At 43.1% G+C, this 25,637-nt stretch overlaps 3 protein-coding genes and 1 long non-coding RNA gene across 6 annotated transcripts; 3 read left to right on the top strand and 1 right to left on the bottom strand.

Moving 5' to 3' along the window:
- Positions 1-538: 538 nt before the first annotated feature.
- LOC4349771 (protein trichome birefringence-like 10) lies at positions 539-4,325 on the bottom strand. The gene is made up of 4 exons (XM_015761346.3): positions 3,697-4,325; positions 2,065-2,460; positions 1,726-1,884; positions 539-1,315 (listed from the first exon to the last, which is right to left on the bottom strand). The coding sequence occupies exons 1-4, from the start codon at positions 4,134-4,136 to the stop codon at positions 904-906; spliced, it is 1,407 nt and encodes a 468-aa protein (XP_015616832.1). The 5' UTR covers positions 4,137-4,325; the 3' UTR covers positions 539-903.
- Positions 4,326-8,469: 4,144 nt separating this feature from the next.
- On the top strand, positions 8,470-11,623 carry LOC4349770 (cation/calcium exchanger 5). 2 transcript variants are annotated; one of them, XM_015759885.3, is made up of 2 exons: positions 8,470-9,258; positions 11,304-11,623. In XM_015759885.3, the coding sequence occupies exons 1-2, from the start codon at positions 8,554-8,556 to the stop codon at positions 11,394-11,396; spliced, it is 798 nt and encodes a 265-aa protein (XP_015615371.1). In that variant the 5' UTR covers positions 8,470-8,553; the 3' UTR covers positions 11,397-11,623. The 2 variants fall into 2 exon arrangements, with proteins under 2 accessions (XP_015615371.1, XP_015615369.1); XM_015759883.3 differs by lacking the exon at positions 11,304-11,623 and adding an exon at positions 10,471-11,302.
- Positions 11,624-14,758: 3,135 nt separating this feature from the next.
- Positions 14,759-17,191, top strand: LOC107279449 (uncharacterized). Its single transcript, XR_001541312.3, has 4 exons — positions 14,759-14,923; positions 15,042-15,143; positions 15,249-15,330; positions 16,665-17,191. It is a non-coding gene; the product is annotated as an uncharacterized lncRNA (long non-coding RNA).
- Positions 17,192-21,404: 4,213 nt separating this feature from the next.
- LOC4349769 (stem-specific protein TSJT1) lies at positions 21,405-24,873 on the top strand. 2 transcript variants are annotated; one of them, XM_066305362.1, is made up of 6 exons: positions 21,674-21,821; positions 22,690-22,742; positions 23,708-23,948; positions 24,082-24,202; positions 24,367-24,476; positions 24,638-24,873. In XM_066305362.1, the coding sequence occupies exons 2-6, from the start codon at positions 22,717-22,719 to the stop codon at positions 24,674-24,676; spliced, it is 537 nt and encodes a 178-aa protein (XP_066161459.1). In that variant the 5' UTR covers positions 21,674-21,821; positions 22,690-22,716; the 3' UTR covers positions 24,677-24,873. The 2 variants fall into 2 exon arrangements, with proteins under 2 accessions (XP_015617262.1, XP_066161459.1); XM_015761776.3 differs by lacking the exon at positions 22,690-22,742 and having other exon boundaries at positions 21,405-21,821.
- Positions 24,874-25,637: the final 764 nt, after the last annotated feature.

The raw sequence follows: 25,637 nt of genomic DNA, 5'->3' as shown, positions 1-25,637 counted from the left end.
AATAAACTTAATTCATTGTTGCTAAACAAAGATATACTCTCTTCATTCAAGTCTTGGATACATAGAAATTACAAATAGGAAAATAAAATAGTAAGAAAAATTTAGGTGGAGGGAATATATATTTCACTACAACTAGACATCTCTTGTTAGCTGAAGTAACAAGTATAAAAACAGACCAGAACCAGTAGTACTTGTTTTTTAGATAATAGATTTATATTAAACCCAGCCTATACACAAGTAGTACTTGTTAGCTGAAGTAACCAGTAGTGCCCATCTTACAGTGCAGACCAAAATCCATAACTCTACAACTAAACTTGGTAGTCGGCTGCAGTGAATTACAGAATTGCGTCAACCGGGACAGGATGCCGGCAAGATGGGGCAGCACTACGGCAGCGTGCCGTGACAGACAAACGTGCTGGCTCCATTCATCATCAGACAAACGTGTAAGATCGGGCAGAAACGATCCCAACTGGCCAACTATGCGTTCTATCCAGAGGCAGCAGCTGAAATAATGCACATGCTCTGAAACAGTCACAGCTACTCACAATGCTCCCCTTGAATCGAAACAGTCACGTTTCTCGCGGATTGTAGTAGAATTATATATTTACATCATTCATTGCTGGAGCTCCTAGCTAGCTATGCTCACCTCATAACCTCTCTGTATGAAATACCAAGATAGCATATCACCTTGGCAATACAGGCTAAGCTACTACAGATCAGAGCAGAGCGGTGCAGCTTCCTGCCAACCAACTCTAAAATGTTCCAAAAATGTGTCCACTCACTAGGATAACTACTATTACCTACTCGTTGGGAAGTGAATGGATCAGCTGAGGAGCAGCATCACCCAAGACACTGGATGAAGCTTTGTTCTGTCCTGATGAGCTGCTGGATTTACTTCCCTCTTCAAATTGTCAAGTTGTACTTATTTAGCTTTCGCCAGCCAGCTTTCAGTGTTTTGGTGCCAACAAGAGGTACATTTTGACCTATCATAGATTGTCTTTTCAACAAGAGGTTGTAGACAAGCTCATTCCAGGTATCAGGGACTCCAGGCAAGCACCAGTGGCTGCAATCTTGCCTGTAGAGAGGGACAGGGCCTGAAGGACTCAGGTGTACTGAGACGTGCCCATCTTTCCGTTGAGCCGTCATCTGAGTCACGTTCAGTATATCCAACCCGAGAAGCTTGGGCCTGAAGCTGTTCCCTAGTACATCATTTACGGGGTTAAGAAAATCAGCCCATTGCTCCAATGATTTAACTGGTGTCACATCCGGATGAGTTTCCAAATGACAATTTCCTCCAGTCTTCCAGTCACCACCTCTGCACAAAATATGGATTACTAAAGTTGAGTTTGACAGATCATTTGAAGCACATGTTGTTTGTGCATCCAAAAAAAACATTATCAACATGAAGCTAAAGCACTAATTTCCAGCCAAAAGTGAATGGCCAAGAGATTGCAGAATAGTTCTGCTTTTAAAGCATCTTTGTCAACATGACGATGGTTTATTGTTGATTGTCTTACTATATATGGTACTCAGTCAAGCATTTCAATGGAAACTATGCACATATGTTGCTATTATTGTGAAAGCAGACACTAAGGTACCTGACTACAAAATTTAAGCAAGTATCCAAATCATATTCTTAGAACAATATCCCAAGACTGTCAAATAATGCTTGAGCAAGGAAATAGTTGAACAATCACATCACTGTCGAGTTTGTGTTTTACGGACCTGAAATGCACAGGAGCATATGTACGGAAGATGACATGGGTCTTGCTTGAGTTAACCTCATTGTGAAGCCAACCAAACAATGTCTGTATGGATCTTTTGTAAGCATCTCCGACAGTCATGTCCATTTTAACTGCATCCCCTTCTTGAAAATAGGTGCCACTGATACAAGACATAACAGTAAGAGTGTAAGGCTTATGCCATGTATATTACAGATATGCAATTATGTTAACTTAAAATTTTGCTCAAAAGCAGAACAAATTGCTCAGAACCATCTATCAGTCATCATATATGAATTAGAGAACATAACTACAGAACTATAGTTTAGATATTAATGCTTACCTTCTGATTGTTTTCTCGTAGTTCCACCAGTGCCCAGTGTTAAGGATCAATACATCAGCATCCCTCCACTGGCCCCGGTCAGACAACCAATCCATGGCATCTACCCTAATTGTATATTTAACAACCCCAGGAGCTCCAGGTGGGGCACGCCCTTGAAGGACTATAAAAGGAGATCTGTAATATTCCACGGTGCAATTGTAGTCTCTAAACTTGAAAATTAAGAAACCCATGTGTTTTGTGATGGGATTCCCATTAACTTCGAAGATGGAGCTCTTATCAGGAACAGCAACAGAGAGCATACAAAGAAGAGATTCCCACTGGTTCCGCCCAATTGAATCACCAACAAATACTACTCTTTTGTTTCTCAACTTCTCCAGCATATTTCTGGCATCAAATCTAAGAAATCAAAGAAAATAATGGTGAAATCAGAATATGATATCAGTAATGCTTAATTGGATATGTGAATTATTCATAACAATACTTCTTGATCTACAAGCATCAGTGAGGCATCATTTACATGCTCAAAAGAAAATGAAATTACAAGGTCACAATCATCTTCTTTTTTTTCCTTTATGGACTGTTTTATTGAGAAATCAAAGGTGCCCCAAAAGTTTTTATTTTAAAAAAAAGGGTTAAAATCAGATGTTCCACTGTTTTCTCATAAAAAATATTTATATGTTTACCATAGTATGTAATACAGTCTAATGTGTTACAGTAAGCAATTATGAAGGATAACAAATTTTCCAACATGTAAAAGCTACCGATAGTGATGATAACAAGAATCAGTATTTTTTCTTTCTTCTGCAAAAGGCAGAAACCCAATCTGAGAATAGCTATACTTTTCTGAAACAGAAGAGACAACTTTTCCTTTCTGTAAGAAAGACAGCTTAACCGAACATATAGAACACTGGACTCTGACAACAAACAAGACGAGGTCACATTTCCATCAAGGCAAAACAAAGGTGAAAGATGGCAACACCATGAAAGCTACAGACAGACTACTAATTAAACAACACTAGTTTAACTAATTTATCTCTCGGAGGCCTAACCATGCGCATAACATTGTTTTCTAACCCAGTGGGGAGCATAAGGCATCGAGTTTCCAATCGCGGTGCACAGTTCCTAAGTGCGGTGGTCGTCAACCTCATTTCCTGTGCAAATAATCTAATGCTCACAAGGGTTCAGATTATAATATGCACACTCACCGATCCAATCTCACCAGGTATCCTGCTAAAAGGGCCCAAAGTCAGAACTACATCTGCAAATTAACAATCATTCTACCAACAATGCTACATGTATGAGTGCTAGACTGAACCAAGTTTATCCATCTTGAGTTCTTTACTTCTCCAAGCCCAACAAATTAGGTGTCACCCAAACTAGCCAACGATTCATATCTCCATTACTCGAAAACAATGCGCATCCGAAATTCATACTCGATCCACCAACAATGCTTATGCACCATTCTGAATGTTTGGATTGCAGCAAGAGATTTCGCTTGAGATGTCTAGATTTCTCCTTCACGAGATTGCTAAAGTAGACAATCGAGTAGATTCATCTAAACCCCCAAACCCCCACCAAATCCAACCGAGCGGAAGCGTACAAGCAAGAACTTAATCGAACAAACCGACCAACCTGGGGAGATCGCAGCGCGACGGCCTCCACCGCCACTTGGAGTAGGACGCGTCGGGGCGGCCGTTCTCGGAGCACCGGAACCCGACGTCCAGGAAGGGGCAGTCCGTGGAGTGGTAGAGCGGGTAGCTGTCGTTCCACACCCACTCCCCGTCGAACAGGTCGCACTCCTCCTCCTCCTCCCCCTCGGCGCGCGCCTCCACCGCCGCCGCCTCGGCCGCGATGGAGACCCCGCCGCTCCAGAGCTTCCCGGGGGCCGCCGACAGCGCGAGGCCGACGGCCGCCGAGCAGCGGAGCGAGGCGGCGCAGAGGAGCAGCACCAGCGCGGCGGCGGCGGCCACCGCCACGGCGAGCCCCGCCATCCTGGCCTTCTCCAGCACCGGCCTCTTCGTGACCCGCCCCGCCAGCCGCTTCGCCGCCGCCGCCGCCACCACCACCGCCATCTCGATCTGCTCCTCCACCCAGCGCGCCTCGCTTCCTGGCAGCAGCGAGGTAGCGTACGGGACTACGGGCGCGACGTCACTGAGACGGGAGGTTGTGCGTGGCCGCCATTAAAGGCGAAGTGGAGGTCTCCAAGAGGAAGAGGAGGATTTGAGAGGGAGATGAGTATTTGCTTTCTGTTTTAGTTCGGCGATTTTTGATTGGAAAGCGATGCGTCTACTAGGAGTAGGAGTAGTCATTTGCCATAACGGCTGTGGTTAGTGGTGCGGTTTGGCCGCGTAGGAGTAGTAGAGTAGCAATAAATTCGGGCGTGGTGGGGAGAGGAGGAGTGAGTACATGTCAAGTACTCGTACTATTAAATCGAGTTGGATCTAATTTGTGTTGCAACTGCTGATGACCCCTTGATTCGAACGAAAATCATATGAATCTTGGAGTATTTATATTTTTATAGGATTTTTTCTATATAGCCCTTAAAGTTAAAGGAATGAATCATATAGTCCTATGTAATTCCTATGTAATATTTCATTCCATGCAAGTTTTATAGAAAATTTAACATAATGTAGAACCTGAGAAAGTTTTCTTTAAGTCTTTATCCCTCTTCAAATTCATATGTATTTCTTTCGGTCCAACCAAACGGTTATTCATTTGTTTTTTCTATGTTTTCTAATCATCTATTTTATGAATCATGTCTTTTTCATATTCTTCTATTTTTCCTCTATTTTTCTATTCATGCTATTCAAATAGGCCTTTGTTTTTGTTTTGATAAGCACTATGGTTGTGATTGTTAATTTTATTTTATTTTTTTATCGGGATGACCGAAGGAAGTTATCTGAATCTTATTATGGATGCTTGTCAAATTATGGGCACATGATTTTTATGCAGCAAAATGCAAGTATTGGCATGTGCAGTTGAATAATTTATGCTTAGGAATATCAATCTTCATTTATCCCGTGAGCACCCCTACTTTATCCGTCCTAAAATAAATCAAATTAAAATAGGATATGACATAAACTAGTAGTAATGAATCTAGAATTATTATACTTAGGATTATTTTCTATATATATATATATATATATATATATATATATATATATATATATATATATATATATATATATATATATATATATATATATATATATATATATATATATATATATATATATATATATATATATATATATATATATATATATATATATATATATATATACATATATATACATACATTATATACATACATATATATATATATATACATATATATACATACATTATATATATACATATATATATATATATATATATATATGTTTCAACCATAGAAATTCGACATTGTTGCATATTTTATATTGTTATGTTGCAATGTTTTTTTTTAAAAAAAAATGCAAATGATGTTGTTTGGATGTCTCAATAAGTTTTTTTTTAATGTTTCACTAGTATATGTGTAAATGTTGCACGTGGTATTATTTGATTGTTTCAATAAGTATTGTGTGATGTTACACCAGTTCATTCACAAATGTTGCACTTGATGTTATTTGGATGTTTCAGTAAATATTTCGTGATGTCTCAATAGTTATAACTTGATGTGCCATGTATTATACAAGAATATCTAGTTAGAAATATAATTATATATTTTTATTAGAAATATAAGTATGGGAGATCTTGTTTTAAAGATTTAATTGTAACAAATATAGAGGTACAATCAAATATCAAAAAAGATAATTAATTTATGAAGAAAAATAGTTTAAAGTTCATTAAAAGGTTGGTTAGAGAAGAGTGAGAATATGTTTACCATGCACCTAGGTGTGTATGTGCAGCAGCTTGCGACAGTGCATGCAGGAGGGGAGTAGTGCATGACCCACAACAACATGTATGGGGTAGTTGTGACTTGTGAGTGATGTGAATAAGTAGGGATGCGAGAGTCTGATGTGTTGCTTTAGTTAAGGATTGTTTTCCCTTTTCAAGAACACAGTTAGGATAGTCAAGTCTGGAAGGAAAAGTCCACTTTGACGAGTGAGCCTAATAAGCAGCTAACGCCCTGCGCCTGGCTATGGGTGATCGAGCCTATGCGAGCACGAGAATCGCGAGTGGAAAGCAACGAGAAAGCATGGCTAGATCGCGCGAATTTGACCCACCAAGAATTGTAGCCCATGTTCGTGGATCTAGGGGTCTGTTTAGATTGTAGCCAAAATAAACCATATTAAATTTCGGCAATGCCAAAATTTTAGGAAGATGATAATATTGTCAAAATTTTGGCAGGATTTCTTATGTATTTACCATATTTGACAACAAACTAAACGTAGACTTTTTTTTGATAACTTTTAAAAAAAATGGTTTGGTTGAAAATAGCATCAAAGTAACATGCCATAAGACAAGCAACCTAGGTGCATGTGCATCCCATAGACTTGTATTAGGCTTGTTTGAGTTTAAGTCCACTCGATTTAATTGAGCTTTTAAAAAAATAACAAAGAAAAAAAGTAAAAACAATTTATAACATGAAACGCAAGTACTATTATACATGGAATTCAGCCTATCAAGGGCCATAACAAGAAGCAAAAGGAATAAGTTTACTTTAGGTCCCTCTATTTGTCGGTCAGTGAGATTTTCGTTCCTTAACCGCAAAACCGGGTACGACCCGTCCCCCAACTTATGAAACCGAGCAAACGAGCTCCCTCGGCGGTATAGAGGGCGGTTTTGGCCGATGTGGCATCTACGTGGCACCTACATGGCTCCTTTGACTAGGTCTTCGTCCCATGTGGCAATGACGTGGTGCTTACGTGGCAATTTCATCCCGGAAAAATAATAAAAATTGTGGGACCCATATGTTAGCTACAAAAAAATAATAAAAAAGGTGGGCCCATGTGGTCCCACATATCAGCCTCCCTCTTCTCTCTATCCCCCCCTCTCTCCCCTCCCACACTACGGAGAGAAGGCGAGTGGCGGCGCTGAGGGGCGACGGACGGAGCAGCGACGGAGCGAAGCAGCACGGCAGCCGGTGGTAGATGGAGCGGCGGGCGGCGGTGGACGGTGAGCGGCTGGCGGCGGGCGGTGGGAGGAAGCGGAGCCGAGCGGCGGCGGGGCGAAATTGAGCGGCAGCGGGCGGTGGGCGGAGAGGCCCGTGAGCCGCCGCTCCTCTTCCACCCTCCCGCCGCCGCTCCTCTCCCTCCCACCCGTCGACTGGTGTGCGCCGCCAACCCTCTCCCGCCAGCAGTCGCGCACTGCTCGCTCCCCCCACGGTCCCCGCGCGCCGCCGCTTTTATCTCGCCCTCCCACCGGCCACCGACCCAAGCGCACTGCCGCTCCTCTCGTGTCGGAGGTGCGCGCGACGTCCTTGGCGAGGTCGCCGCTGCTCCGCTCGCCCCTCCGCTCTGCCCGTGGCCTGCCGCTGCTGCCGTTCCGCGCAAGGACAAGGGAGAGCCGAGAGGAAGAAGAGGAAGAGCCAAGAGTAGAGAGGGAGAGGGGAGGGGAGCCGGCGTTGTCAGCGTCGCTCCGCCCACCGCCCGCCACCCCTCCGCCCACCGCCGCTCCCGCCGCCCACCGCCTGCCGCCGCTCCCACCGCCCACCACCCGCCACCCGCCATCGCTCCACCCACCGCCCGCAATCGCTCCGTCCACCGCCCGCCGCCGCTGCGCCCTTGTCGCTCCGCCCACCACCCGCTGCCGCTTCATTTCACGCTGCTGCTGCTCCGCTTCCTCCCGCCGCCCGCCGTCGCTCCGTCCACCGCCCACTGCCGCGCCGCTTCGCTCCGTCGCCGCTCGCCCTTCTCTCCTGGCAATGTATGGGATAGAGAGAAGAGGGAGGCTGACATGTGGGACCACACGGGCCACACCTTTTTTATTAATTTTTTGTGTAGCTGACATATGGGTCCCATTATTTTTATTATTTTTTCGAGATAAAATTGCCACGTAATCGCTACGTCAATGCCACGTGGGACGGAGACCTAGTCAAAGGCTCCACGTAGACGCCATGTCAACCAAAACTGCCCTCCATACTGCCGAGGGATCTTGTTTGCCCAATTTTCGTAAGTTGGGGGATGGGTCGTACCCGGTTTTGCGGTTAAGGGACGAAAATCAGACTGACCGACAAATAGAGGGATCTAAAGTGAACTTATTCCAGACGCAAAATTGTCGGTGCTGGCCCATGGAACTAAAACCAGCTCTTGGGCCAAACCAGGCCAGGCCGATTGTCCCTCACGCCAAACCATCACGTGTGCGCTTCGACCTTCCTCCCTCGCGATGGGACCCACCAAGTTCGGCACCGCCCCATTCCCTCTCCGCGTCGGCGTCCCGTCTGTTCGCTACGCACGCACTCACTCACTCCCCAAATTCCCCACCACATTCCCCCGCGATTCCCTCCACTCCCCACTCGGCAGCTCGCCATTCCACCACCACCGCGCCGCCGCGGCGCATCGGGCCATGGCGCCCGCCGCCGCCGCCGCGTGCGCCGCCTCCGTCCGCGCCGACCCGCCGGGCATCCTCGACTACGGCGCCATCCACGCCTGCCTCCTGGGCGGGGACCGCCGCGCCTCCCTCCCGGCGCTCGCGCTCCTCCTCCTCCTCCACTTCCGCGTCCTCGCCGCCGCCGCGGGGACCCACTTCTCCCCCGCGGTCTCCCGCCTCGCGGCCCGCCTCCGCCTCTCCCCGTCCATGGCCGCCGTCACGCTCCTCGCGCTCGGCAACGGCGCCCCCGATGCGTTCGCCTCCGCCGCCGCGCTCGGCGGGGCCGGCGGGATGCGGCGTGCGGGGCTCGCCGCGATCCTCTCCGCCGGAGCCTTCGTCTCCGCGTTCGTCGTCGGGGCCGTCGCGCTCATCGCCGCGCCGTTCGCTGTCCCGCCCGCGTCGTTCGCCCGCGACGTCTTCTTCTACCTCCTCGCCGCCTCCGGCCTCTTCTACATCTACCTTAGCGCCGAGATATACCTCTGGCAGGCCATCGGGCTCGTGCTCTTCTACGTCTTCTTCGTGGGCTTAGTGGTATACATGGATTTGGATGCTGAGGGGAAGGCGGTGAGCACCACCGAGCTGGAGGTGGTGAATGGCATTGGTCGCGTGGTGATGGACTTGCCGGTAACAGTGGAGGATCGCAAGCAACAACACCCTACTTTGTGCACGATGTTCAGTAAGGTAATGCTCCAATGAGTGGCTCCCGTTAGTTTGTTTTGTCTCCACTGTGGTTAATATAGTATTGAGTAGTCAGGGACAAGTATTCTAATATAAATAGTTTCTTTGGTATTCATTTGAAGATGGTCGTAAACCGTCAATTTGTTTATGTGCAACTGACAACTGTGCAAGATTGTTGACTTACCCTTCTAGTTTGAACTCACTGACTGTATTGTACTCATTTAGGGTAAGCTTTAGTTTAATGGTCCAACTTGTTTGTTATGCTTTTCTATGGTTCAATTTGTACAAACGATTCTAGTATAGATAGTTACTTTCGAAGTGCACTTGACTTGAAAATACAGTACTAATGTGAACAGTGCTATAAGCTGCTGATTGGTTTATGTTCAAGAGTGTTAACTTCACCCTGGTAGTTTGCAATTACTGGCTGCAATCAACAGCGAGAAACAGATTACTTTATGGCTAGTAGAAACTTTAGTAGTGAGCCAATGTTCCCCTGAAAAAATAGTTGTTTTATACAATACCCATACAATTGTAGATATTAAGTAGAAACAAACATTAAATACTTTGATAACTCAGTAGTACACTTTGACAGAAAGGTAACTGGTAACAATGCTGCAATTCATGGTGTGTTTGTGTACTTTGATAATTTTAAGTAGATTTTTTCATGATGCAACCTATTCTGATTTACTATATGCACAGGATAATGTACTTTTAACATAGATACAATTACTCAGCACACTGAGTGCTAATGTACATTTGATATAAATAGGATTACTCAGTGTACTGAATAATGTATCATGCTAAACAAGCTAAGTCCTTTTAGCTGCACCAACATCATGCCTTGCTGGGATCAATTCGCTATGAGTTTATTTATCTGTATGTGATTAGGCAGCTTATGATAAATATTCCCATTTATAGTAATGGTTGAAGTTAGTAATGTCAGCTTTGCTACTATGACAAGAATGCATCGACTACTGTATTGAATATATACAATTGCTTAATGATCAAAAGATTTTTAAACTTAACAGACTTGCTGATTGTTTAACTTTGTTTTTATGAGGAAATCGATGGCATGTTCTGGCAAATCCTAAGTTCTCATTTCCAATTTTTTGTGACATTTAGCTCCTTGTTTCTTATTAGACTTTGCTAAAACATGAATATTTTCCTCTCGGCATCTGCATTTTCATGACACTGATTGTCATCTACCCCTGGCAGGTGACAAAAGTTTGGGAGTGGCCTGTAGCATTTCTTCTTAAGCTCACAATACCATCAACGCTTCCTACTGAATGGAACAAATTTTATGTTTGTGCAAACATCTGTCTATGTCCTCTCCTACTCCTGTATTCTTTCAGTTCATTCATTCCATTTGATAGCCGAATAGTATTTCTTCTCCCTCAAAGTCGTTTCCCCATCTGGTCCGTGGTGCTTTTCGTGAGCATTTCTTTAGCCCTGTCCCACTTCATTTTTGAGAAAGAAGCCCCAATAACTGAAAACATTGCAAGCACCACAATTTCCTTTGTAATGAGTGTCTTCTGGATCTCAACCATGGCTGGAGAGCTCCTGAACTGCCTTGCAGCAATCGGAGTCATTATGGATTTCCCTCCAGCTATACTTGGCATGACGGTCTTGGCTTGGGGGAATTCGGTGGGTGACCTCGTTGCTGATGTAGCTTTGGCAAAGTCTGGCCAGCCGACAATAGCCATTGCTGGCTGCTTTGCTGGTCCAATGTTCAATATGCTGGTTGGACTGGGAACTGCACTTGTAATACAAACAGCCAGGGTGTACCCCAAAGCTTATGTACTCGAATTCCATGTTGGAATTGTTGTTGCATTTGTATTTCTTCTTTTGAGCCTGATGGGCACCCTGTTGATGGTCACCTGGACTAGGTTTCGGGTTCCCAGGTTTTGGGGTTACTGCCTTATGGGGCTTTACATCTTGTTTACAGTAGTGAGTATAGCTATAGCGAGCTCTTCTGGATGATACATATTTTTATACATAAATAGCAGCTAGTCGTTTGCAGTATATATAAGTGTTTGCAATTTTTCCAGTTGCTGCAGAGCAATGGTTCATTTCGATGGGGATGGTTCACGAGGTGCAAGATGCCTCCAGGCTGCAATACAACTTCTTATCTTGGCAGCTGATGCATACAGCCCTTCACACTGAATTGGCTTGTACTGGTCTGGCATGTTCCTGTGGATTCTTCTGTACCTTCATTTTACGAGTTCATGAGTTCAGGCCAGAGGGGAGATCTTGCTGGCGATGTGCATCAGTGCATGCACTGTCTACTCGGTTCTTTTGGTTGAATCACTGCATGTGCGGATGTGCCGCAGCGTACACAAGATATCACTGGATCTCTTTCCTGTGGCCATGTTTTATTTTTCTCGAGCGGTTAGCCTGCCGTCGACGTTTTATATAAAGAAAAAGAAAAAGGACCTCATTTTTAAAAGGAAAATGGGATTATGGCAGAGAAGTAACTCAAAGAAGAGGACCCTGCAACCCCCGAAGGAGACCTCCAGCGATAGAGTCGTAGAGGCATATGCATTCGCTCCGCTCTCTTGCACGCGTCACTTCTCTTCTCCATATCTATCCATCGACCATCGCAGGCTACTTCCCGGTACAGTTCCCCTCTCCTGATCTCCTCTAGCTCATGCCATAGTCGCCACTCGCCACTGCTGCAATGGCTACTGAAAAACTACCAATGCCACAGGCCAAAAACCAAAAAGTATAGCACAGGTACACTCGAAGGATCGACGCGAGGTGAGGAAGTTACCGATGCAACGGACCAAAAGCCAAAATCTAACCCCGCTCGCACCAGCTATGCACCCTTCGTTTCTATACGCTCGACGGACTCGACGCCCGGGACCCGGCCGAGAACGGGCGAACAACGATCGGATTCAGGATGTCTCGGGGGGTCGGAGAGAATTAGTGCTGGTTTGGTTTGTGGCCTAAATTAGTCTTACCAATTTTTGTCAATGTCAAATTTTGATAACTTTTGGCATAGCTAATTTTGGCAAAGGTAAAATTGTGTTTGGATTAAAGCCAAAATAGTCTAAATTAACCGTTGAAATGGCCTATTTTCTTAGTCATGCCAAAATTTGGCTCCAAACCAAATAGACAATAAATAATATTGAAATTGCCAAATATTGGTAAGGCCAATATAGGCCTCAAACCAAACCAACCCTTAAACTCCGCCTCTCCATCTGACCCACATAAGGGCAGGCCTACTTTACGTGGAGCAACCTGCATACGCGTGGGCCGGCCTTACTAGTTACTAGTCTAAGGCTTAATTCGGAGAGCGCTACGTGTCGGACGTATGGCGCGAGACGAAAAATCGGACGTCTCGCGCGACCGTCCGATCGATGCACAAGTGTGCTAGCCATCCATCATGCATGTATCAAGCCATCCATCATGCATGTATCAAACGAATTTTATACTATTTTTTCTCTTAAAATATTTATCCAAATCATAATCCAATTGCACCATTAAATCCGTTGCAATTAAATCTTTAAAACAAGACAACACATGAATATAATCCGATGAAAATAATTAGCTTATTATTGAATTATTTTTAAATGTTGCACGCTGTTGCGCTGAGTATATTGTAATTGTTTCACTAAGTAGATCGAAAATGTTTTATCGAACGTTGTTTTACCTTATATAAAAATAATGTTTCAGCGAATAGCGAAAGGATGTTTCAATTCACTACAACATTTGATCTATACGTAGTGAAACATCATGAGTACATTAGGTGAAACATTTTTAAATTAAAAAAAAATCGGACGGTCAAATGTTGCAGTTGACCAACAAGTGAAACATTATATTATATATATGGTGAAAAAAAAATTAGCAACTGGAACATTTAAATATTTTATGAAACATGATGAAAATGCACGTTGAAACATGTCGCTGTCACACATGAAACAACAAGTATTAACGGATTGAAACACATGTTTTTCTTTTATCAAAATATAATCAAGCGATATCTTATTATAAAAATTTAATTACAACGAATACAATGGTGTGATCGGATCATAGATTGAATAGGTAATTTAAGAGAAAAATCATTTTGAAGCTTGCTAAAATACATGCATGTATGCATGCATGAGGTGGAGAGAGAGTAGTAGTAGATAGTTTCAGGAATTTTGTGAAACACACTTAAGACACATATTGAAACATATCACTATTACGTATGAAACATTTTGTTTTAACGGTTTGAAACGTATGTTTTTGTTTTGACATAATATAATCATGTGATATCTTGTTGTAAAGATTTAATTGCAACGAATACAACAGTGTGATCAGTTCGTAAATTGGATAAGTAATTTAGGAGAAAAAATATTTGAAGAGAGGAGGAAAGAATGAAAAGAAACAACTAGGTATGTGCATGTCTGTTACATTACGACAAGGGTTCGTCTAATCCAACAGGGTGCTGATTTGCAGCATTTTTCTGACGTCAACAGAGAGAAAGGAGATATTAACGAGTAAGGATTGAGCTGGCCGTAGACGTCCGACGTTTTTCATCTGATCGGACGTTCGAAGAGAAGCATTTTCGGCTTAATTCACGATGGTTCATGGGGGTTCGGAGAATTAAACTCCGACCCCGCTGCAGCCTGCAGAAAACGTCCCAAAAGCCTCTCACTGAAGAGGCAAAAGCATCCATGGTACACTTCCATTGCCACTACCAGACTATATCTCACCTTTTTTTTATAAAAGGATTTTCATTAAAACCCAGCCTATACATCACATTAGATGTACACAACCAAAATTCAGAACAAAGCATTGAGGCTCACTCCCATTACATGAGACCAAACACACACGTACTAAAACAGCTTAGAGAGTCAATAAACCCCTGATACAAGAGCTAAGCTCCCCAACACATACAATCATTACTCAAAAGAGGAGTCTAATCACAACACCACTAGGCTTCGATCCTCATTCTGTAGTTCCATCCATACATGGAGAAGAACTCAAGGACTGTTAGTCCCAACCTCTTGCAATATTCGTTTACCATGTTGCTATCATCTTCCTTAAGAAGCACAAATCAAAGCCTTGCCCAATATGAGCATCTGAAAATCACCTCTCAGCCTCACGCCGCCGCAAAGACGTATGCATCTACCGTCTACTTTCTCTATCTTAGAAAAAAAAATCAACTTCTAAATACGTTGGATACGATCGGACGTTGTTGATTTTTTTTATGTTACCAATGCATTCTAGTAAAAAAAAAATGGAATGGCCAAAACCAACATCTACCCACCAGCGATGCAGCCATCGATCTCTGGCTGCCATCGAGGAGTATACTGTATACTCGATACTCGAGAGACTCTGCCAGCTGCCATGATGTGCGTGTGCTGTGCCCGGACGTGGCTGCACATAAACAGCTTCCAGTCCAGATCGTCCTGGGAGGTCGGAGAATTGAACTCCGAACCCCCGCTCGGCCCATCCATGGGCCTTCCTAACATAATACGCCTGGGCCTACAAGCCAAAGGCACAACTCGCATCCCACGCCCCCATGGCCCACAAACCACCACAAAGAAAAGATCGGCCGCATCGGGCCATCGCCGCATCGATCGCCTTCCGCGCCGCCACGCCGCAGCGGCGGACTGACGACGCCGTCCGCCGCGCTCCGGCGTCCCGCTCGCCGCCGGCCTTCTACCATGACGATCCGCAGGTACACGGCGCCCGCTGACCCTAGCCCGCACTAGCAGCCACAAGCGGAGACAGCTCTGCCGCACTCACACGGTCCTGAAATCCTGATGAGACCTTGTATGATGAACTTTTTTTTTTAGCCCTAGATATGCAGCGTGCCTGGAGGTGTAGATCACACGCAACGCAAGTCCCAACGGCTAGGCTCGATGATGAGATGCTTCTGTTTCTTTCCCGATTCACAGGTTAAACTCTCTTCATTCCTCTTATTGTTTTTTTTTAAAAAAATTAATTCAAATCATCAGGGCACCCTGTAACTACGCGTTGATCAAACATTGATTTGACTCCAGCCATGAAGATGAAATCCCCCTTCATCAGATTCAGAATCTATCAACTTTACCTCGCGATTAGCCGATTACTACTGCAATCCTGGTACGTGGAGTTTCACCTTTATGCCTACTTTAATTGTTCAATCAAGCAGGATAGTTGAGGTAGACACACTCACACTGACATCATCCTGCACCTGCATGCATGGGTTCCTGATATTTCTGCCTAGAATTCTAGCAGCATAACTTTCTCTACTCCCAGTTGAAGCTGGTCTTGTCCCACCATATGTGTGTGTGCGTTTCTGCGAAGCAAAAACGAATCTAAACAACTGGTTTGGTATGGTGGTATCCAATTAGAAATGCTCTGAAGAAATGAACCAGCTGAAACCTTGTCTGGTTTGGGAGACTTTGGTTTCGAAACTGTGGGCACAAACCATTCCTGAACTGTTCCTTCGAGATGCTTCCAATTCGTATTAAGAACGAAACCAAAGATTCACATTAACATGAATTGGTATAATTATATGCCCAAAGCAATACTGCAACTTGGATTATTTGATGAATTGACACGCTGAAAAGTGTACTAGATTCATTGGCACCGTGTGGGTTGGCAAATTACAAAGCCAAGATTCTTTGCTTGCTTGCTTGCTTTTCTAGTAGTAATTCTTTGTGCTTCCCCTGATCCAGGCAATCGCTTTCGAGGCGATGGCCATTGAAATAATGTAGTGCAGTAACTTTAGGTATGCCTCTTGCCAACTTGCAGCTGCTATGTTTGCATAATTTTAGCTTAGATAAACTGATGTTGTATTAATTAGTTGTAGGATAATTTCAGTGGCTGTCATTCTCATGAAAGGGAAAGGGTGAAAACAATAATGTTTGATTCCTTTTCACAAATTACTACTAGTAGTACTAGCATAACATATTTAGAAGAAAAAATATACAGAAAAGGATGTGATAAACACAAGGTCTGATAAAAAATATCCTAGAGGAGAAGAACAGCAGACTTGTGCTGACCATGTTGGAGATGCAAAGGCCAGCCACTTTTAATCAGAATTTTAACTAAAGTTGACAAGTCCCCATTTGATCCCTTTACAATGTATCCATACCACAAATTAAACTCTTGGAACACAATTTGGAAGAACTAAAGAAGAATCCCATTAGCACTGAATCACATGGCTAGATTCTCTCTGCAGTCCACAGGTCGTGCAGAAAAATCAGCAAATCCGTGGGTCTTAAGTCTTATCTAATCCTGTGGGCGCCCATTGGTTTTGCAACAATTAAACAAGGATATTTTGGTCAGTACTTCACTACTCGGAACGGATTCAACTAAGCCACACACAACTATATATAAAAAAAAGATCAAAACAAAAGGTAAGGGTTTGCAACAAGACCGAAGAGATAAATAGAATGCAAAAGAATGACTTATTTTTTCATATTTTACAGATGAACCTTATCCGGGACCATGATAATTAAGCCGTTCCATTCAATTCAAAGATGAGGTTGAAGTTGCAGCCACCCAGCTTGCTACTGCAGAAGCTGACTGCACAACTAATGTGCATTTACATAGACTAATACTGACTCACTGAGACCCTGTTTAGATGGGACTAAAACTTTTAAGTCCTTATCACATCGGATATTTGTCACTAATTATAAATATTAAACGTAGACTATTAATAAAACCCATAAATAATCTTGGACTAATTCACGAGACGAATCTATTGAGCCTAATTAATCCATGATTAGCCTTTATAATGCTACAGTAAACATTCTCTAATTATATATTAATTAGGCTTAAAAATTTTGTCTCGCAAATTAGCTTTCATTTATGTAATTAGTTTTGTAAGTAGTCTATATTTAATACTCTAAATTAGTGTCTAAATACAGAGACTAAAGTTAAATCCCTGGATCCAAACACCACCTCAGTCTTATTTCCATAATATCGATTTGACAATAAATTGCGTACAACTTTTTATCTTTCTTCCTCCTTTTCTTTTTTGTTTTTGTTTTCCTTTAAGACGACATTGTTAATTGGCATAATTGCACAACAAGGTTTTGCCCTGCTGAGCAATCAATGTCAGAGTTTTAGCTGTGCCACAGCCCCACAAGGCTCATTTTTGTATATGAGGGTTTTTTATGTCTCTAAAAAGTTTTTTTTAAAAAATCAGCCTATATGAAAGGACTGATTTAGTATAAATGTGAGTTTCATTTTATTTTCTTGTATTTGTGTAAAACAAACTGAAACGTCAAATGGTTTTAGCAAAACAATTTGTCAAATGCTTCATCGTTCTCCTCCTATTGTGTCACCATGTCAAGCTCTTCGCAAAAATGTTAGCCACTTGTGTTCGTTTTGTTTTCCTTTCCATTTTGTATTGCAAGGAGAGTGACTTGCCAATGATTCCTTACTCCTTGGACTCTAGGATATTCTTCTTTTTTAGCAATGAGCATATGGTGTATTGTGTACTACGTAGGGTGTCACACGATATAGCAAACTGGGTTTTCTTTTATTCTTTTACTTGTTTATACATGGGACTATCAACATATGTCATGGCTTGCGTAAGTTCGATATTTTAATGCACATAATTCGAATTAGACTATTAACTTGAGTCCAAAATAATGGAGTGTTGCTTTTGTGCATACAGACAAATAAACTGAATAAAATACAAACGTAGCATGTCCGGTGGAAAGTTCTAAAACTTCTATTATCTTTATGTTCTTTTTATATTTGGATTGGATATTCAAAATGGTTTAATGAAAGGTGTAACATAGTATGTAGGTTAATCAATAATGTACCTAAAATGAAAATTAGTTCAACTTAGCTACTCTTTCCATTCCCAAATATAAACATTTTTGATATTTAAATTTTGTACACGCTCGAGGAATGGTAATTTTTGGTAACGAAGAACAAGCACTATACAATGCAGATCAGTTTGGCAACAAGAAGACTGCATACATTATTTTCCGGAAGAATTATGTATGGTTAAAAGACATGAATATTAAGGAATGACCTAATATCAAATAATTAGATGAAGTTATGCTTCGAACCCAGATTATCTAGCTCACTATCTTGTGTAGCTAGCCAGAAAACCCCTAGGCGTTTCTCGAATTATGTTTGGTTAAGAAATTCATTGGGCTAAGACTGAAAAAAAAGCTTACATTAATTAATAAGACCTCTAAATCTATCTACACCTATATTAATTAGACACTCTGAAAGAGCTTATGTGTTAACCAGAAAGAATTAATTGTTGATTAGGTGGATCGTGCTATCACAACCTAGATAATCTGTGTAATGCATGGGCTGGTGACTTTATGAAATTAAGTCCTAAATTCAACAAAATTGGCTCGGCTCAGAGCAGATACTCGACTTTTCTCGTCCGCTCAGAGGAAAATATTATTCTCTGAAGACGTAATTAACGATGAGTCGATGACTCATCCCTTTGTCATCCAATTAATCATCTAACTGAGTTAATTGATTATCCACTTGTTTTCTTCTCTAACGTACCAAAGCGACATGTATGGTGCTGGATTCTTGATTCCCTGAGTGACCAAAAAAATATCATTTCGTTTCTTGCAAATTCTTTTTGTGCATAATTGAGCGTACCCGACGGGAATGGGGAATTAGATGTTTTAGTGCAAGTCAATTTTAAGACAGATCATTACGAACTAAAGGGATGTTTAATGGTGTGGACGAATTTGGGGTGCTACGTCAGTCGTTTTCTCTACAACACTACAACAGTGTCGTAGTTCATGCTGTCCACTTATCAGCTTGTGGAGGTGGATTCTCCTCCGCTTATTTTGCGATTGCTCAATCAGCAGATCTGGTCATGAGATGCTGCATAGATTATTGGGGAATTTGCAAATTTTTTGATCTTTTTTTTTATTTTACAAGAATGCCATTCGAATGACAATTCCGGTCATAATTTCCTAATGACGATTCAAATCGTGGTAAATTTGCTGTTGCCCCTAGATTATTTGAATCATTTTTGCGGTTTGAGTGAGGAATAATTTTCGGTTTGTGGAAGGTAGAGGTATACTTTGGCATTAATAGGGAGGAATTTAACTATTTACCATTTTTAGGTTTGTTATTTATCCAAATGCCCCTCTTAGGTTTGCGCTTAATTATTTGCTCCCGGAGAGAGATGATTTCTTAACTATTTGCCATTTTTGCCTACGTGATATGCCCGCGTGGAAAGCATCGTAGACCCCACCCGTCATCCCCTCCCCTATCATTCTTCTCCACCTCCGGTCGTCGAGGTCTCCGTGCTGGCGAGCCCCACCCATGGCCACCACCTGGAGCACCCGGATTGGGGAGGCGCACTAGGAGAGACCGTCGAGGTCGAGGAAGAAGGAGAGGGCGCGGGGGTCGATGGTAGTCGTCGGCAGGATCAGATGCGGCGGATGGAGGGCGAGCGGTGGCGATGGTGACGACGGCTCATCCTGATCCTCCCATCGCGAGGACGGGGATCGGATGCAGTGGGTGGAGGGCGAGCGGCGGCGGCGACAACGGCTCGTCCCGCTCCCCCCATTGCGGGGATGGGGATCGGATGCGGCGGGTGGAGGGCGAGCGGCAGCGGCGGCCACGAGCGGCGAGCGACGGTGGAGAAGAAGGATAGGGGAGGGCTGACGAGTGGGGTCCACGATACTTTCCACGCGGGCACGCCACGTAGGCAACAGTGGCAAATAGTTAAGAAATCATCTCTTCAGTGGTAAATTATTAAGCGCAAGCCTAAGAGGAGCATTTAGATAAGTGGCAAACCTAAAAGTGGCAAATAGTTAAATTCCCCTTAACAGGAGGAATTATACTCTTTGAACTAAAAGATATACCTATATAAATATTATGTAGTGACACATATTTGATGACTGATATTGCATTAACAGATAGTTGGGGAGGGAAATGTTCTATCAGAAGATTTGGAAGTAAAGATAATATTCTTTATCATAATACACACAATTTTTACTAATAGGCAGGTACGTGCAAAATTTCCTGGTCTTGAAATAAGTACTGCATCATCAAGCGTGCCACGCAATATCTGCTCCGGTAGGCCAAAATGCCGGTGGCCGTTTCTGTGGCCGCATTAGATTCCCACATGGAAACAAAGCACACATCACAACAAGTGTCACTCACAAGAAATCGTGCAAGATGCATCCAATATATTCCATCACCATCCTCACCTCATCTCCTTCGTCCTTGTTTGCTTCCCTCGCTTCACCTATCAACTTCTTCACCATGCTTCACCTAATCAAATTAGCAGCTACTGGCTTCAGAGTTCTTTTTTTCTTTGAACGAATTAGTCAATGTGATATGATTCTCTAGAAATATCTCGGTTCCGTTTCTTCCATTCTCGCATCCATTTTTTCCTGACGGCCCAATTGTTGATTGTCCAGATTAGTAACAGAGTTTAAAACTTTGTTTCAGAAAAAAAAATCATTTATATATTTTTCTTGCTAGGAAGAAAAGGTATCAAAGTTGTAACATCTCGTGTCCAACATTTGCACTCAATGACTCTTCATGGACTCTTTATGGCTGTGTTAACCTTTGGAGCAGAGGGTTAGGGAGTATTTTACCCAGAAACGTTGATGATTTAGTCTGGGTTCGGCAGCTGTGGATTAGAAGAAAAACTCTTTCGTTGTGTGCGTGCATGCTTCCCAAGCAGTTAAATGGTACGTTTTTCATAAAATATTTATATAGAAAAGTTATTTTAAATAATCATATTAATTTATTTTTTTTAAATTTAAAATAGTTAATACTCAATAATCATGTAGTAATATTTACATTGTTTTGCGTATTCTTCTCGATCTTCTCCTCTCATCTTAAACACAACATATAGTCTATTGTTAACATTCTTTGTACCTTCTTTGATTATAAAATTTATTTGTAAGTATGCCGTATGTTTTGACGTTATGCATCTAACTATGGAGACGTCCAAAGTGTTCTCAGCGTAGTTCTACGATTTTGATATAATTGACTAATTAAAACTTACACTCCATTAAAAGTACAGACATAAGCTGGTGTTTTTGACACGCCCATGTGCACGAGACGTTTTGTTTTAGTCAGGAGAAAAACAATTAAAGAAGATTAATCGGAGGTTAACACACAAGAAAACGTCAGTGCGGCCCCCACGTAAACAGAGCTCCATTGCTTGGGTTTGTGGCTATATAAAGCAGCTTCTCCTCCTCCATTTCTCCATCCATCCAGTGTGAGCTCCGTTTCTTGCTCCATCCATCTATCCATCCAAGGAGTGTGGAACGCCACACGTATTTTTTTTTTATCTATGCTAATCTGATCATTAGCAGAGGAGAGTTTTAGCAGTAGGATTGGATTAAATTGGAGTAGTTTCATAGTTTGTGTGTAGTGATCTTAATTAGCTTTGATTAGACAGACAGTACAGTAGAGTAGAGGATGTTGGCTGTGTTCAGCGGCGCGGTGGTGGAGGTGCCGGCGGAGCTGGTGGCCGCCGGCAGCCGGACGCCGTCGCCCAAGACGCGGGCGTCGGAGCTGGTCGGCCGCTTCCTCGCCGCCGCCGAGCCGGCCGTGTCCCTGCAGCTCGGCGACCTTGGCCACCTCGCCTACTCCCACGCCAACCAATCCCTCCTCCGCCCAAGGTATACTAGCTGCTGCTTCTACTCTGCTTCAGCTGAAATTGCTGAAAAAACATCTGCCGTTTTCTTTACCCTGAACTCCCCAAGTCCTGGATTTCACGAGATCTAGCTAAGAACAGAGCCAAGAATTGATTGCTCTCTGTGGCTAGATCAGTTAACTGTTCATCCTGAGAGGCTGAGACAGAGTCATTTACTCTGAATTTGTTCTTCAGTTAGTGTCTCGGTGAAGTCTCATGGTGATGAGATTTAATAGTTAGTCTCTGCAAGAAGACAATCTAAGTTGGTGGTTGAGATAAGCTTTTGCAAGTTGCAACAGGCTCACTGTTCTTGGCAACACTAGTCACTGCGTGGTGGGCGACAGCTTTTCATCCAAGGGGAAAAAAAAATCTGAGGACATGTTGCTGAAATGATTTTTTGTGCCCACCTGAAATGGTTTGAGTGATGAGGTGGGCTCTCCTAGTACCATAGGTCATGTGGACATGTCTCACAACTCACAAGATCTGACAAAAAAAAATTCTCAGGTTTGGTAAAAACATATGCTTAAAATGAATTATCGATCTGAAAAACAAGTTTATGTACAGTAACTTAAACTGTTATTTTACATAATAAACTGGTTTCTTCAATAACTTAAGCCTGGTTTTTTGGTTGTGGCTTGAGTCAATAATTGGAGAGGTACAAAGGCTTTTTGCTTTCGGAAGACAGAGTAATAGATACAACTCTCTAATCCATTTCTGTAGGTGAGGAGGCAAGGCTACCAAACCTCCTCCTTCATCTATAGTTTTTTGTTTTATCTATAGACCACACGACTGAGATCATCGGGATTTTACTGATAATTAGGTGATTAACTATGGCATACGTTTATTTATTTCAGAAGGTAGAAAGCTAATCGAACAAGAAAATGGACGAAAAGGAACTGTCAAAGAGGTGTAGTTTGCCATGCTGCTATGGTACCTAGATCTCTTTACGGTCAAATGATTGGTGCTTCCATAGGAAAAACAAGAGGAGAACAAGACAGGAAAGAAAGTTAAATCAATGTTTACATGAACATTGCCACATATATTTCGATGAAAGAAGGCCACCGCATCACCTTTTGTTATTTTGCATGTCCACATCAAGCCACCTTCCACAGATACAAAGGTTTCAATTGACTTCACAACAAACGGGCCTCATATTCTTCATCAGGCGGCTAATGATTGGACTAATTATAGTTTTAAGAAAATGGACAAACCTGTTTTGTCAAGCCTATTTCTTAATTATAAAAACTTAAAAAGGATAAACATGACAGTATTTGGCAAGCTACTAGGTTGCTTTTAAAAACCTCTTTGTTTATGCCTTTCCTTTAGTTGTTGTGCCATTCACATGGCTTAGTTCATAGTAGGAGTGTAGGACACTTAGCACTTGGTGGCTACTGCTTACCAGAAGACTCTATCCGGTTTTGATACCCACAGATCTGAAAGAAAGGAAAGCTGAACAAGGGGGCCATGCTGTCAATTCAGCACTATGATTTGTGGGGCCTGATTACCCTTTTTTCATATCTTATCTAGTACTACTAGGCAGATTCACTGAAGAAGTATCATCCAAGGAATTCCACTCCTTTACTCCATTCATTATACCAGTACAAAATATATGCTTCCTTTTCAGCAAGTTTAGGTATCTAATTCTTGATGTTAGGTGCATCTTGCATTAAGTCATAGATGTTCCACCTAATTTTGCATTCTGCACTGAAGTACCATGTCCTTCAGGCATTCAAGAATGGCTGAACTGATAACACCAAACATACTAATTTTCTTAAATTTTGTTGTGGATGCCAGTTTTTTTTTATCATAGGGTTGGAAAGCATCTATAATTTTACAGCTGCTCACTGAGAACATACAACTGCATTTGTGCAGATCCTTTGCATCAAAAGATGACATTTTCTGCCTGTTTGAGGGAGTCCTGGACAATCTGGGCAGGCTGAGCCAGCAGTATGGCCTGTCCAAGGGCGCCAATGAGGTGCTCCTGGTTATCGAGGCGTACAAGACGCTGAGAGACAGAGCACCTTACCCTGCTAGCTTCATGCTCTCGCAGCTCACCGGCAGCTACGCCTTTGTGCTCTTCGACAAGTCCACCTCTTCTCTCCTTGTGGCCTCTGTGAGTTCTTCATCTCGAGGCAACCGACAGTTACATGCTGTTGCTCAAACACTTGCATTGACAGTGCTTGGTGATTTGGTTGGTTTAGCTTACTGATTATGACGTGATCTTGTGCTGGCAATTGTTGTCTCAGGATCCAGAGGGCAAGGTGCCTCTGTTCTGGGGGATAACTGCTGATGGATCTGTTGCCTTCTCTAACGACATTGACCTGCTTAAAGGATCATGTGGCAAGTCACTTGCACCTTTCCCACAAGGTAATGTTTGAATCATAGTCCTTTTATGTTGCCAATCATTGCAAATGACATTTAAAATGGGGCATTTAGTATAAAATTGTGGGTCAGTTGAATCTTCACTGCTCAAATATGTGCAAAGAGCCATTTTTGGTTATGCTCACTAATTACATGCATTCTGACTGCAGGTTGCTTCTATTCCAATGCTCTTGGAGGCTTGAAGTGCTATGAGAACCCAAAGAACAAGGTGACTGCTGTTCCTGCAAATGAAGAAGAGATCTGTGGTGCAACCTTCAAGGTAAAAAGGAAATTGATTTCTTGCCAAGAATATAATGTTGAGGGAAACTATTTTGATCCCTCGAGGGGATCCTAATTAACTTGACTCAATAAAACAGAACTCCTTTTTTCATCATTTGCATTTGATCTGAACTCATTCGACCTTTCTGGATGCATTGCTAGGTTGAGAGCGCCACTGCAATCCTCACAGCTCTGCACTAGGATGATGTTTCGGTGTCCGGTCGTTGTACATGGTGGTGGTGTAACATAGTTGCAACTGATCTGTATCATCTTTTCATAAAAGAGAAGTACTGCCTGCATGGCAAGTGCTTCAGTGTTCTGGGTGTGTAGTATGATCTCTGTACCTTTGTTGTTCAAGCAGGAATGAACTCCAGGCCGGCTGTGATCAGTTGAATGTAGTTCTGTTGCAAATAACCTGTCCTTGTCAGTTGTTACTATGGATGTCTGTTTGATGTAGTGATGTTGTAGATCACTGCATTTCATGAACTTTGGTCAACTAGTAGCAAGAACAGAGTGCAGAAATAAGCAATGTTCAGAGTAGAGGTGGCCAAACGGGCCGGGCCAAACGGGCGGCCCGGGGCACGGCCGAACCTGTAGCAGGCACGGCCCGGCACGGCCTGCTACAGTAACGGGCCGTGCCGGCACGGCACGAGTAGCCGTGCCGTGCTTGGGCCGCTGGCCGAGCCCGCGGGCCGGCACGGCACGGCACGGCTACTGTAGCGGCACGGCACGGCCCGCGGCACGGCACGGCCCGTTTCGCCGGCGGCCCGTCAGGCCGAAAGCGGGCCAGCGGCGCACGCGCCAGGCCGAAAGCAGGGACAGGGCGGGCGGCGGTCGAATGGGAAGGCGCCACGTGGCACTAACGGCTATTTGACCGTTCAAATTTGAAAATAACCGTTGGGAGGCTAAAAAATTCATAAAAATTTCGAAAAAATTCCAAAAAAATCTCAAATTTCGCCCTATAAATAGGGCATGAACCCCAGCCATTTCTCCTCATCCCACACTCCTCATCTTGTGCTCTCAAGTGTTTTAAGTGCTCTCTTTGTTCTCAAGTGTGCATTTTTTTTTATTTTGACAAAATTTGCTCAAATTTTGTCAAAAATCAAAATTAGTTTCGTAGTTCAACAGTTTGATCGCAGAGGTTTGAAGAGCTCGCGGTTGG

This window comes from Oryza sativa, chromosome 11 (genome assembly GCF_034140825.1).
Source record: "Oryza sativa Japonica Group chromosome 11, ASM3414082v1".
NCBI lineage: Eukaryota > Viridiplantae > Streptophyta > Magnoliopsida > Poales > Poaceae > Oryza > Oryza sativa.
The sequence above is the reverse complement of the archived record's forward strand: the minus strand, read 5'-3'. Positions and strand labels throughout refer to the sequence as shown.

Bases quoted from the DNA above. Each gene is read 5' to 3' on its own strand.
- LOC4349771 (XM_015761346.3), bottom strand. From the start codon at position 4,136: ATGGCGGTGGTGGTGGCGGCGGCGGCGGCGAAGCGGCTGGCGGGGCGG. The intron at 1,885-2,064 runs GTAAGCATTAAT...GTCTTGTATCAG, and splicing joins TACGAGAAAACAATCAGAAG to TGGCACCTATTTTCAAGAAG. The intron at 1,316-1,725 runs GTCCGTAAAACA...TATTTTGTGCAG, and splicing joins TATGCTCCTGTGCATTTCAG to AGGTGGTGACTGGAAGACTG.
- LOC4349770 (XM_015759883.3), top strand. From the start codon at position 8,554: ATGGCGCCCGCCGCCGCCGCCGCGTGCGCCGCCTCCGTCCGCGCCGAC. The intron at 9,259-10,470 runs GTAATGCTCCAA...TACCCCTGGCAG, and splicing joins TGTGCACGATGTTCAGTAAG to GTGACAAAAGTTTGGGAGTG.
- LOC4349769 (XM_015761776.3), top strand. From the start codon at position 21,619: ATGTTGGCTGTGTTCAGCGGCGCGGTGGTGGAGGTGCCGGCGGAGCTG. The intron at 21,822-23,707 runs GTATACTAGCTG...GCATTTGTGCAG, and splicing joins CAATCCCTCCTCCGCCCAAG to ATCCTTTGCATCAAAAGATG. The intron at 24,203-24,366 runs GTAATGTTTGAA...TTCTGACTGCAG, and splicing joins ACTTGCACCTTTCCCACAAG to GTTGCTTCTATTCCAATGCT.